Genomic DNA, 12,729 nt, shown 5'->3' on the forward strand with positions numbered 1-12,729 from the left:
CATGTGTCACAATGGAGGCAATGGGAGAGCACTAGAACTGTTACCGCATGAGGGTAAAAGGCCAATTAGAGACATTTTTATGTTACAGTTTAAATTTGCAGAAGATTTATAGAGCTCATAAAAGCTATGGCTTGTGTGCCCTGGCAAAGAGGTGTGTGGAGAGGAATGCAGATTACTTGGTCAAGCCTACTGTTGGGTTAGTTTTGTTTCCAGAGCAAGACGATCTTCAGCTATTCCACTCAGCGCTACTCCTCTGACAATGCACATCAGGGTGAGGTTTACAAGGTAGATTTCCCATGCAATCATTGCAGCCATCTTGTGGTAATTTGTATAGGTGAAACTGCTGTTACAAATTATTATCTCATCAACTCAAGCAAGCACTTACTAAGTGATATACTCCAGTGCTTGCTATTCCACAAAAATGAAATGGATTACCTGACAAATCTTCCCCCAAGGAACTCTGGGCATGGTAGTTCTATGAGTTAGCTACCCACCCACCTGGCAACCACCTGACATCATAAAATTTTTGCCAGTACAGTGGTATATTTCAGTTTACAAACTTAATCCGTTCCGGAAGTCCATTCTTAAACCAAAGCCGTTCTTAAATCGAGATGTGCTTTCCCTAATGAGGCCTTCCGCCACTGGTGCCCTTCCACCATTCGGTTTCCATTCGTAGACTGAGGTAAAGTTCGCTAACCAGAATACTACTTTCGGTTTTGCAGAGTTCTTATACCGAATAATTCGTAAACAGGGCTGTTCTTAAACCGAGGTACCACTGTACAAACCATAAAACCCCCATTGGCCTGGCCATGTTTTATCTCCCTTCAGGTGTAAAGGAAGTGGGTATGGCTTGGTCCCAACAGCCTGATGAGCCAAATATGGAGAAAGAATTCTGCAGTTCTACATAAGCCTCTTAATAAACTTATCAGGTTTATTTCCTATGTGGATCCTGAATGTAGTAGTTCACTTTAAATGGACAACACAGGTCTGGAGATTTCACCATGTGTGCCATATGGCACACATGACTTTGGGTGACTACAGATCTGGTAAACAGGTCATTTGTATTGTCGAGTAGAATTTTATCAGCCTCCCCCTGCTTCCCTGGATTTCTGAAGAGGTGCAGAGTGTGGCAAGAGTTTCCATACTACTTGGCAGGGCAACAGATGACCACTTTACCAAGTAGTTCTATGTCCAGTGTTGTAAGATGTCAGTTGGCAAATGGTCAATCGTCTTCATCCAGTAGAGTCTCCAAAACTTTGGCAGGATCCAACAGGTTTTAGGATGTGCTCAAGACCATTCTAGAGCAGTTCCAGAACCACAATTTCACTGCAGAATTCCAGCCTTGCATACTGTTTGAATTAGCCATATTCCATAGTACTGGATAGCAGATCAGAGGCCAAGAGGGATTTGGTTAGGCCCCTGCCTTGGCCCTTTTAAACTAAGGAAAGGGAACCTGTGGCCAACCAGATGTTGTTGGACTACAGCTCCCATCGTTCCTGACCAGTGGCCATGCTGGCTGGAGTTGACGTCCAACATCAGTTACATGACCACCTCTGCTTTAAACTTTCTTGTTATTCTTTTCTTCTGGGAGCAATATTTCCTGTGAAAAATATTGCCTCTGTTAGTGGTCCCCCATGGCTCAGATGCACCTCTGATGTTCACCAAGACTTGTGCGACTTGAGATCAGACAGGCCTCTTTCCTGTTGAACTTCAAGCACTTGACAAAGACCTGTCTATTCCAGCAGGCATCTTCAATACGTTCCATTAGACCTATTTCATGTTTTGACCTTTTTTATTGTTCCAATCCTGATTTTATTTGATGGATGTCTTATTGATTGTTCTATAAACCGCTTTGAGCCCATTTATGAAGAAAAGCAGTCTACAAATGTTGGAAATTAACTAACAGAGTTACAACTGAAGGATGTTCAGAATAAAGGGCAACACTAAGGGAAGGCGATCTGGAGATAGTTGTGCAAATTATGTATGTGCAAATGAGATGAACTAAATTAGCATGCCTCATTTGTGTGTTATCTGACATTTGGAGGTTGCGACACAACCAAGAGGCATTCTTGCTTCCTTTGGCCAGAGGCATTCCCTTTTCAGAGGCCAGAACAACAACAGCATGTGAGCAGAGCATTACTTTTCACTGAGTTGCACATTTTTTGTACATATTCCTGTTCCCCCCCCCGTACTACTACTGCTATGATGAGGATTAGAGACACACCTCTTCTTTTTTTAATGAAAGATTTACAATCTGAGTCAATTGATGAAGTACCAGAGCACTGGATGCCACCCAGATTCCTGAACAGTGTAAACTCTGCCACATGGCCTGCACCTTCAGCATCCCAGGGTAGGAGTGGGCGTTGCCTGCAAACAGAAGCCAATACAAAGGATGCTGGACATGTATATGCAAAATTATAGGGAGGGGTCCTCGCAGGTGCCTACACACATGTTTTAGCATGAACAGAAGAATTCCTAAGAGAAGAGCCTGAGCCTCTTGGAAAGGCTCTCAAGTAGGGTTGATAAACATCTTCAGCTTGCAAAAATTGCCATCTCTCTGCTACATCAAGATCTGCATTTCATCCCACCCTCTCCAGATTCCACTAAATCTGCTCTTCCCCAGAGGAGGGCTTTGCTGCCAGGGTGTGGAAGGAATGCACAGAGTGAGCAATTCCTTCAGTCCCACACCCACCACCACTGCCTCTGGCACATGTAAGTTGCAGAATATGCAACAGCAAACCAAATTGATGAGCACCAACTTGTAATGAAATAGTTTCTCACTAATGAATATTCAGTCTGTAGCTGAGCATAAGCATAAGCTATCACTCATTTCGCGGGCAGGAGTTCCCTTTCTTCTTTGACCATTTTTCCTCCACTCTTGCCCATTGAGAGTGAATGTGATGTGTGATCTTGGATCAACTGCTCCTAATAAAGTTGTCCTTATTGAATAGACATGTTGGCAACCATGTTTGTGAAACTCCCACATGCTACACCTCTGCTCTCTCTTCCTTCTTGCTCCTCTTCCTTTGATTTTATGGTATTTTTTTATTCATCTTCACAACAGACTTGTGAAATATGTTGCTAACTCTCATTTTATAGGTGGGGAACTGAGGCCCACAGGGGGCTGCTGAGAAGGTTTGAAGTCAAGCAGTGAGACAAGCCCAGGTCTGTCTTCTCAGATCAGACAAGTTGGGTGTATGCTCCTACTCTACTTTTTCTTTTTTTAAAAATAAAATAAAATCTAACCTCCTGAGCCAAGTTTTAAAGCATTTTTATCTACACAGGTTATCTGCTGGAGATATCCACTTTCTTCATGCCATGCATAAATTTACAAATTTAAGCATGGCATGTATTTTGTAGAAATGGCTTGCTTGACCAATTAAGGGGTTTACAGTAACATCCTTTAAGATCAAGTGAAATGGTTTTGCTAAAATCTATAAGCATGATACTTTATGCTCCACTATAGCTCTGTGGCAGAAGCTATTATTCACTTACTCAACATGTGCAGATGTACAAAATACCGGTACATTGCCACTCTCATTTCAAACGGTCACTCAACATCCCATCTGAGGCTTACTGTTAAGAGTGTAAGAATTGGCCTGCTGGATCAAATTTTGGCCCTTCTAGTCCCAAATTCTAATATCCACCTCTGGATAATGCACAAGCAGAGCATGTAAGGTGATGACATTCTCTGTTATTTGCTTCTGGTTATGTAGGTTCCATTGAGCTCTCGCAGCTAATAGCCATTGATAGTCATCTCTCCCATCAAATCTTTTTTAAGGCCTTCAACACATTTCATGACGCTGAATTCCATTATAAGGTAATTAGCCATTGTTTGAAGAAGAGGCATCCCCCCTTTTTGACAGGAGAGGAACTGGGGCTGGGAAGTGGAGACTCACATGCAACCACCCTTTACATTTATAGCTGAGAGCCTCCAAACAATATCATCCAGAAGGTTCGCAGAGGACATGGAAATGCTATCCTTTCTAGTGGGATGACCCTCTCATTGTGCCTATTCTGCCTATCTATAGAGAAAATCACAATGGCAGATCACAAGTCCCTCTCTCTCTGGTTTGCAGGATGTAAGCCATTTCAGGATCCAAAGGATGATTTGCTCATGACAGAGTCCTGTGCAGCTCAGTCCTAGGCAATTTTACTCAAATGCAAATACCCCGAAGTTCAAGGTGGTTTGGTCCCAGTGAAGTGGGTGCTGGATTGCAGCTCTGGTGCCATTCCACCATATATTTACATGACCCACCAACGTCCTACCACATGCTGTGCCAGAGTCTATGAGATTTTACACCCAGCAGCCCAGCACTTGCTTGCACAATATCCCAACACTAGCATCCCCAAGTTCTCCTCATCCACCTCTCCACCTGTGTAGACTGAATGAAAGCATGAAATCAGAAAGAGAAAGCTGGAGACCTACAGTGTTTGGCATCCTAGGCAGTTTGTTCCCCTGCTGCAGCATCCTCTCAGTGACGATGGAGACAATTTCCCCACGTGCCTTCTTAGCCCAGGGCTGTTGAGGTCCCAGAGGCTGCCGACTGGGCAGATACTTCCTTCTGCAAGCACTTGGGTGAATTAAACTCTCACTCTTTAACCGTAACCATCAGTGCAGTGTCAGGCTGAGCTAAGATGGGCTGAAAGCAAAAAAAATAGCCCCACCCACTGATGTTACCCAACCAGTTAATTTTCTTTTGTTGTTGCTTTAAACACACACTCACACAAGTTTAAAACGCCCTAAGACAAGTTTGTTCTCTCTGTGGCAGTGGTGCTCATCTTGCAGATCAGCAACAACAGCTGGCTGCTGGGTGAGACTTTGCTATGGTCTGAGCTCCTGGCAGAAGGAAAAAGCAGAAGGAGGGAACACAAGCCCTCTTCAACCTATCCCAGCCTTTCCATTCAAAGCTACCTTGACCTACAGCTCAGGTTCCAGTAATCTCTTGGCACTTTGGCAGGGCAGGGCTGAGCTTCAGATAAACAAACACCATACAGTACTGGATTAAAAAGGAGATGAATCATTACCACATCATCAGAACCTTGCTTTTGTTTCTTTATACTTTTCCCATTCATTTCCCATGCTGAGCTGGGTGCCTGCCTGGCATTGCCTGGCCTTCTTCCCATACTTTTGAGGACGCTTCCAGTTGCTATATTCAGGTGGGCTTCTGTCGCACACAAACACATCCAGGTTGCACCATTCAAACTGATTGGGAGTTCTTTTGCAACAAATCTGCTTTCCCAAAAGCACAGCCTTTTCACGATAAGGACAGTGATGGAAAGTGCAAGATAATACTTGCTTAGGTCATCTAATTTCCTTGCAAACAAATGAGGATGAATCCTCAACAAACAGGTTGTATGGAAGAGCCTTCTGGGTCCCTGTCCCTTCTTTCTTTACTGGGAACCTTGGGAGGAAGTGATCGTGTCCTCTTGGATTTCATTATACAGAGACAAAGGAAAGCTAAGTATTGTTGTTTAGTCGTTTAGTCGTGTCCGACTCTTCGTGACCCCATGGACCAGAGCACGCCAGGCACTCCTGTCTTCCACTGCCTCCCACAGTTTAGTCAAACTCATGCTGGTAGCTTCGAAGACACTATCCAACCATCTCGTCGTCTGTCGTCCCCTTTTCCTTGTGCCCTCCATCTTTCCCAACATCAGGGTCTTTTCCAGGGAGTCTTCTCTTCTCATGTGGTGGCCAAAGTATTGGAGCCTCAGCTTCACGATCTGTCCTTCCAGTGAGCACTCAGGGCTGATTTCCTTAAGAATGGATAGGTTTGATCTTCTTGCAGTCCATGGGACTCTCAAGAGTCTCCTCCAGCACCATAATTCAAAAGCATCAATTCTTCGGCAATCAGCCTTCTTTATGGTCCAGCTCTCACTTCCATACATCACTACTGGGAAAACCATGGCTTTAACTATACGGACCTTTGTCGGCAAAGTGATGTCTCTGCTTTTTAAGATGCTGTCCAGGTTTGCCATCGCATATACTATACTGACTAAGTATAGTCAGACTTTAAGAAGGGTGATTTGAAAAAGCTTAAGGAACTACTGGATAAGATGTGGTCAGAAATACTCAAAGAGACAGGAGTCCAAAGTGCCTGGGAGTTTCTTAAAGGTGAAATATTGAAGGCACAAATGCAGACAATGCCAACAAGGAGGAAAAGTGGGATGTATCTAAGGAAATCAGTGTGGCTGCATAAGGAGCTTACAGATGAGCTGAGATTTTTTTTTTTATAATAATAATTATTAAAATTTTTGTTTAGACAATAAAAGACATACATAGTAACATAGTATTTTCCATTATCCACATTTCATTCTCATCTTTGGACTTCCTCACATCTCTTGTTCCTGCCTTCTAAACTCATATATTTGCTAGCAAATTGCTAACTTGTTTCAATTCATATAGTGTAGTTTTCCAGTCTTGAATCTCAAATTTTAGAATTTAACTCACTTTTTTAGAACTTTAATTTTAACATAGTATTTATCCAAAATTTATCTTTTCTTTCAATTACATATAGATTTATTTTCATTATAACTAATTTGTTGGAGCCATCTTATTACCGATCTTACATCTTTCTTAACATTCATACAATTTACAATGTTTTTGTAGATAGTCCTTAAATTTCTTCCAGTCCTCCTCCACCAGTTCTTCTCCCAGGTCTCCAGATGAGCTGAGATTTAAGAAGGGCATGTACTGTACAGTATAAGAAATGGAAGATCGGGGAAATAACAAAGGAGGAGTATACACAAATAACCAACAGTTGCAAGGGGAAAGTCGGACTGGCTCAAGCTCAGAATGAGCTCAGGCTTGCAGAGAGGTTAAGAATAAAAAGAAATCTTTCTTTGGCTATGTTTGAAACAAGAGGAAGAACAAGCAAGTAGTAGGTCCTTTGCATGGAGAAGACAAAGAAATGGTATTGGGTGACAGAGAGAAGGCAGAAATGCTCAACATCTACTTTGCCTCTGTTTTACCCAAAAGTAAAGCAGTGCCCAACCAGTGATAACAGAATAAATGATGCCAAGATGGAGCAGCAGCCCAAGATAGGAAAAGAGATATATATCAATATATCTACTCTGAGTAAAACTTACTTGAATACCATCCATGGAGTGCCTGTTATTTTGGGAGTGAAGGAAGGAGGTGAAAATGATGTGGAAGGGGATAAGGGCTGAGGTATCATCAGCCAGATGCCCTCGGGGATCACAGGAGCAAATATTAAATGCCTGCTATGTGGGCAAAGAGGTGCAAGTCATTGATGAAACACATGGTCAAACTGAAAGGAGAAGGAGGGAGTTGGCAGCAGCAATCTGTTTGGTTCTCTCTCAGCCATACAATTAACACTTAATTGCATTTGGTTAGTAATTTTTTATTGACCTCTTGTAAAACGTTGTAACCTGGGTGAGATACTACATATCTTTTGTAGCTAACTGCTTTTCCAGTGAGCTAGAGACCCAGCTTCTGAAATATTTGGGAGCAGCTGTAGAAAAAAAATATCATATGGGTAGCCTATGTCATTTTAAATGTGTTTGTGGGAGCAGGTTGCCCGACCTCCAGTTGTACAAATTCTCCTTGTACAAGTTAATTATGAGAGCAATACCTGCAATAAATTGCATGGGTGGAAAGAAGAGTGTGAATGTCCAGAAAAGGCAGCTGGGGGGGGGGGCGATGAGGGAAAAGAAAGGTCACCAGAATCCTTGTTGCGGGTGGCAACATTCTTTCTCCCTCCCAGCTGTGTAGCTTGTATTAACTGTTTGCACAGTTGCAGATATGTGCATGTACTTGAGGTTTCTTTAAAAATAGGTCACCTTTTAGGCAACGCCCACATTGTGAGATGAAGAACAAGGACGCAGCGCAAATAACTTTGACACACCTCCCTCTTTTTATAGTTTTTCACAGCACCTTATAACCCAGAATGTTAAAAACAAGAGAGAGAAGTGGCTTTGTATTCCACACAGTTTGCCCCAAACGAGCAGCAAATGTGGTTGCATGAAATCTCATAAAGTTAAAAGGGGCCTTGGTGTGGATTGCACCCCGGCTTAAAGAATCAGGTAGTAAACAATGGGAAAGTGTGGTGTAGTGATTAAGAGTGGTAGACTTGTAATCTGGGGAACCAGGTTCGCGTCTCCGCTCCTCCACATGCAGCTGCTGGGTGACCTTGGGCCAGTCACACTTCTTTGAAGTCTCTCAGCCCCACTCACCTCACAGAGTGTTTGTTGTGGGGGAGGAAGGGAAAGGAGATTGTTAGCTGCTTTGAGACTCCTTCGGGTAGTGATAAAGCGGGATATCAAATCCAAACTACTACTACTACTACTACTACTACTACTACTACTACTACTCTTCTTTCTCTGCTAGAGACCCTGGGCAGCAGCTGCCAGTCAGAGTAGACAACACAGAGCAGACAAACAGCTTGACCTGGTATAAGACAAGCTGCACCCTTTGTTTAAGGACAATGTGCCTCTGGACTGGTTTACCTGGGATGAGGTGTGGCAGAGTGCCAATGGGCTTGCCTAGGCAGAAGCATTGAGCTCATGTATTTCTCAAATGGTGTCTCATGACACCATTAACGAATGGAGTTTTGACATGTGGAAATCCTTCACACTGCACAGCTGTCTCCCTCTGCCTTTTCTTCTTCTCAGAAGCCCAACACAACACTAACTGGAAACATCTGCAGAGTAGTAGCAGTAGCTGCAATATATCTTTAAATAGCTTTGTGCAACTGTAAGCATTTTACTAGTTTATGCTGCTACCCAGTTGTCTATGTTTGCATTTTTGTATGGTGCACGTTAATAATTAAGCTACATTTGGTTCAGTGTGTGTCTGGATGAATTTGGCAAAGGGTGGGATGGTAGGAGAACCCCACCATAATTATTATGGGAATGGGAGATATGATGCAAGGGAGAAGGCTGTGGATATTTGCAGGACCATTTCCTATTCTGGATGCTCTGCTAAGGAGTTCCGTCTGCTGGGAGCCAGACTAGCATGTATAATTGAGACCTGGTTGGGGTTAGTCCGACCCAGCTGTGTCTGTCTTGGTACTCAGCACAGCACCAACATAGACTTGAGGGTTTGGAGGGGGTTTGCTATGGTCCAAAATAATGCCATATTTCTTGTCAGAGACATTCCTGCCCTGGAACACAGTCTGTGCCTGACTTTGGACCAAACAAACTAGAGATCCTTCTAGTTTGCTGCCCACCTGCTGTTTGGCAGCCTCTCTGGCAATCTCGAATGTGTTGCTGATGAACTTCAAAATTCTGAAGCTGCCCTCAGTGGTTCTTCATGACCTCCATGAAAACCACGGGGATGTCTCAGTGTGTCATCTGCTCAATGCACAGAGCAGGACACTTCCCTCAATTTCATCCTTGCCTCAGGGTATGGGAGGGCTAGTCTGGAAACAAGTGGGATTAAGACAACTCTGTTATCATGGTCAGGTTTGGTCTTATGGTGGCAGCCACTGATACCTGTTGTGGTTATTATTGTGTTAGTTTTATATGTGTTTTGCAAGAGTTGTTATTCTACATATTGGTGTGTTTTTAAAATTTCTTTTCGTCTTAACTTTCTTTTGACTTGTTTGACTTGTTTTATTGTTTGGTTTTATGTTTTTATATCACTGTAATATATTTTTAAGAAATAACAGTATAGAAATATTTTTATAAATAAATAATATTTGTTGGTTGTGATTTTAATTTTCTCCATTATTACAAACTGCCTTTGTGATTTTCCTTATGAAAAATGGCATAGGAAGATTGTTAAGTAAATAAATAGAGGCCAAGTCATTGAATTTATGCCACTTACTCTTGCATATTGAGAGTGGAGGAACTTTCTCCTTTAGCTGTTTGCCCCTGCGGCTTCCCTCAAGGCTCCATTGTGGATTGCTGCCATCAGAACCTTTGCATGGCTCACAAAGGGCAATGTGGCCAAATGGCAGGGCTTAGGAATGAATGGCCTTGAGACATGCAGGACTTCCAGGTGCATAAGGACTTCCAATACAAAATCTCCTGAGCTGCCCATGAGAGGAGGGAACTCAAGGAAGAAGCAGGAGACGAAGCAGCCCGAGGCCCTGGGCAAACCAGCTGGTGTTGGTGCCATGTAGATGGGCCCTTGTTATCATAAGCTATCCTGGTGGATAGGTGGAGTGAGCCGAGACACAATATATTACCAGGTGGGGCTCCCTGAGAGTGCAGTCTGTTGATGGGGAGAGGCTGAAGCAAGGTTTGCATATGGGCTGGGGATGAATATATTTAACTTTTCATGAGCAACACTAGCTTTGTGTCTGAAGTGGGGATTAGAGCCTGGGTTTTCCTCAACATCCAAACCCAAATGTTCCAGCCACCACACTTGATGTGATGACACTTCTTTTATCTCTCTGATAGCTCTTAGGCTTATCGCTACTGTCACACAGGGTCAGAAAAAGATGACACAGCTTCACAAAGTGTGGCAATATTGCTACAAGTGAGAGTATGTTCTGCTGGGTGAGATTCCTTATAGGTGCCTTGGCAAGTAGGAGCTAAGGTTTACCTAACCTGAGGAGTCATTGCTTCTCGTTGCTTTGTGAGGAGGGCGGGGCTTTAAGCAAAAGGCGTATTAAAACTTGCATCAAACCAGTGAGGCAAGATTTTCAAAAGTGCTTTAGGGCAATTGCTCACCTTTCAAAAGTGACTCTTGCAGAATGATTTTCTAATAAGGTATTATGTTGTTTTGAAAACCAAGCCATTTATTGGTCTGCCTGAGGAGACTGATAGCCACTTTACAAGTTATGAGTGTAACCTAGGCCTGACTGTAATTGTGTGTAGAGAAGTCTGGATATTTGTAATAGAGGACATTCGTCTGTGTGTCCACTCCCAGCTGTCTTGCTGAGTGTCTTGCTCACCATAAACAACAAGCAAATCTAATTTTCTCAAGGTATTCCTATCTTGAGCCAATAAAAGATGAATTCTGCAATCTGTATAGATTATGCAAATTGAACACAACTCCCAATATTTTCCAGTATTGTTTCTGCAGTGTTTAGTACTTTGCATGATTTATTCTGGTTTTGCTGGTCATCGGAAGGGAAAAGATTGCACATGGTACTGATAAGAAGAACCCCAGTCTCTAAAACCTTATACGGTTATTGTCCTTCAAGCATCCAAGTTTAGGGGTCCAGAAACTTGTTCTTTTTAAACATTAACAATGAGATTGTGAGGAAGCTTTGTGCTTCTGCAGAATCACGGTGTATGTACTGTCCTACCCATTGTTGTAAAAACGTGCAATCTGATGTCTGTCTGGGAAACAGCACTCATATATTATGTGAAAATATACTTGGGTGATATACAAGAAAGCACTGTTAAAGCAACACAAAAAGGCTGAAATGATAGAAAGAAAGTGAATGTGTAACTTGCCTTTAATTTTTGGAGGAAAATGGAAAGAAGGCAATATTGCAGATAACTGTGGTGACAACTCCTGGCTAAAGCCTGATTTTGCAGAGAAGCATGTTGACAGTTTTGAAAGCAAAATTCTGTAATATGTGGCAACCTGCCTGCACCCTGGGCACTAATACTTGGTGGTTGGTTTAAATTTCATTTATTCTTTTTGTTTGCATTATCTCTATCTACTGCTAGAAGCTATCTTGTGTGAGGATGTTGCCCTAAAAATAAAGGTATAAATATTGAAAATAAACAAGTAAATAAATAGTCATAGGAAGACCTGTCTCTATGCATTCCTATCTATCCTACGCATTCACCTTGTTCCACCAAGTATCTGCATCTCATGCCTTCGCCTTCACTGAATGTTACTGGAGCCTTGGGGATTCCGTTGTCTTCACACATTCAGCTGTCTATGAAAATGGTGCAACGTAAGAAGTATGGCAACAATGACAGCTGGGTATATGCGCAGTACAATCCCAAAGATGGCAGCAACAGCCAGCTAGAATAGATGTCTAAAGAGGAAATTCAGTTTGCAAAGCACATTGAAAAACATGAACTTTACTGCATGCTACAGCATTAAAGAAAACATGATGAAGATGCCGGTTTGGTGGTACTTTACACCATCAAAACTCTCCAAAATGTATAAAAGCAATTCGAATAAGTGTTGGAAGTGTGGAGAAAAAGTAGGGGATTTTTATCACATGTGATGGACATGCAGTAAAGCTAAGGGGTTTGGGATTATTATTTATGATGAGATGAAAAAAAAATAATCTTTAAAGCTTTTCTGTTCGGAATCTTGGGCAGAGATATTCCGAAAAATATAAGAGAAATCTTTCTATATGCAATAGCTGCCGCCCGTTTATTAATAGCATCTAATTGGAAGGGGGGAAAGATACCAATGTTAACGGAATGGCAAAATAAATTATTAGACTATGTGGAAATGGCTCAGTTAACAAATAGGTTAAGAGGTAACACAAAGCAATCATTTTCTCAAAAGTGGGAAATGTTTAATAGATACCTACAAAAAAAAAACAGTGACATGCTATCTATGGGAGTGTTTGAATGACCCTTGTGTAAGTAAAATATTAAGAAACAAAGAAAGATTGGTACGATATGTTGTAAGAAAGTATTAGAAAGTATGTTAAAAGTAAGGTAATAATTATAAGTACATTCAAAATCATAAATGTCAACTATATCAGGAAATGATTGGAAGGCCACAATTATTTATTATTTTATTTTACTTTGATATATGCTATTTTATTTTATGTAATATTATTTGATCTTGGCTTAGCGGAAATCTAAGTGGAATTTGAAGTTTAAATTAACATCTTA

The 12,729-nt window shown here is 41.9% G+C and overlaps 1 protein-coding gene and 1 long non-coding RNA gene across 4 annotated transcripts in view; one reads left to right on the forward strand and one right to left on the reverse strand.

Moving 5' to 3' along the window:
* PKP3 (plakophilin 3) overlaps positions 1–4,628 on the reverse strand; it is a 65,425-nt gene extending 60,797 nt beyond the window's left edge. The window contains exon 1 of one of the 2 annotated variants that reach the window (XM_083756705.1): positions 4,430–4,628. In XM_083756705.1, coding sequence (XP_083612831.1) covers positions 4,430–4,471 — 42 coding nt within the window. In that variant the 5' untranslated portion in view covers positions 4,472–4,628. The remainder of the gene's footprint in view (positions 1–4,429) is intronic. The other variant, XM_083756706.1, reaches the window with a different exon arrangement.
* The window catches only part of LOC310825371, a 54,215-nt gene that overhangs the window by 19,140 nt on the left and 22,346 nt on the right, over positions 1–12,729 (forward strand). The gene's annotated exons all lie outside the window — the stretch shown is intronic.

The sequence above is a fragment of the Podarcis gaigeae genome, assembly GCF_964106915.1.
Source record: "Podarcis gaigeae genome assembly, chromosome: 1".
NCBI lineage: Eukaryota > Metazoa > Chordata > Lepidosauria > Squamata > Lacertidae > Podarcis > Podarcis gaigeae.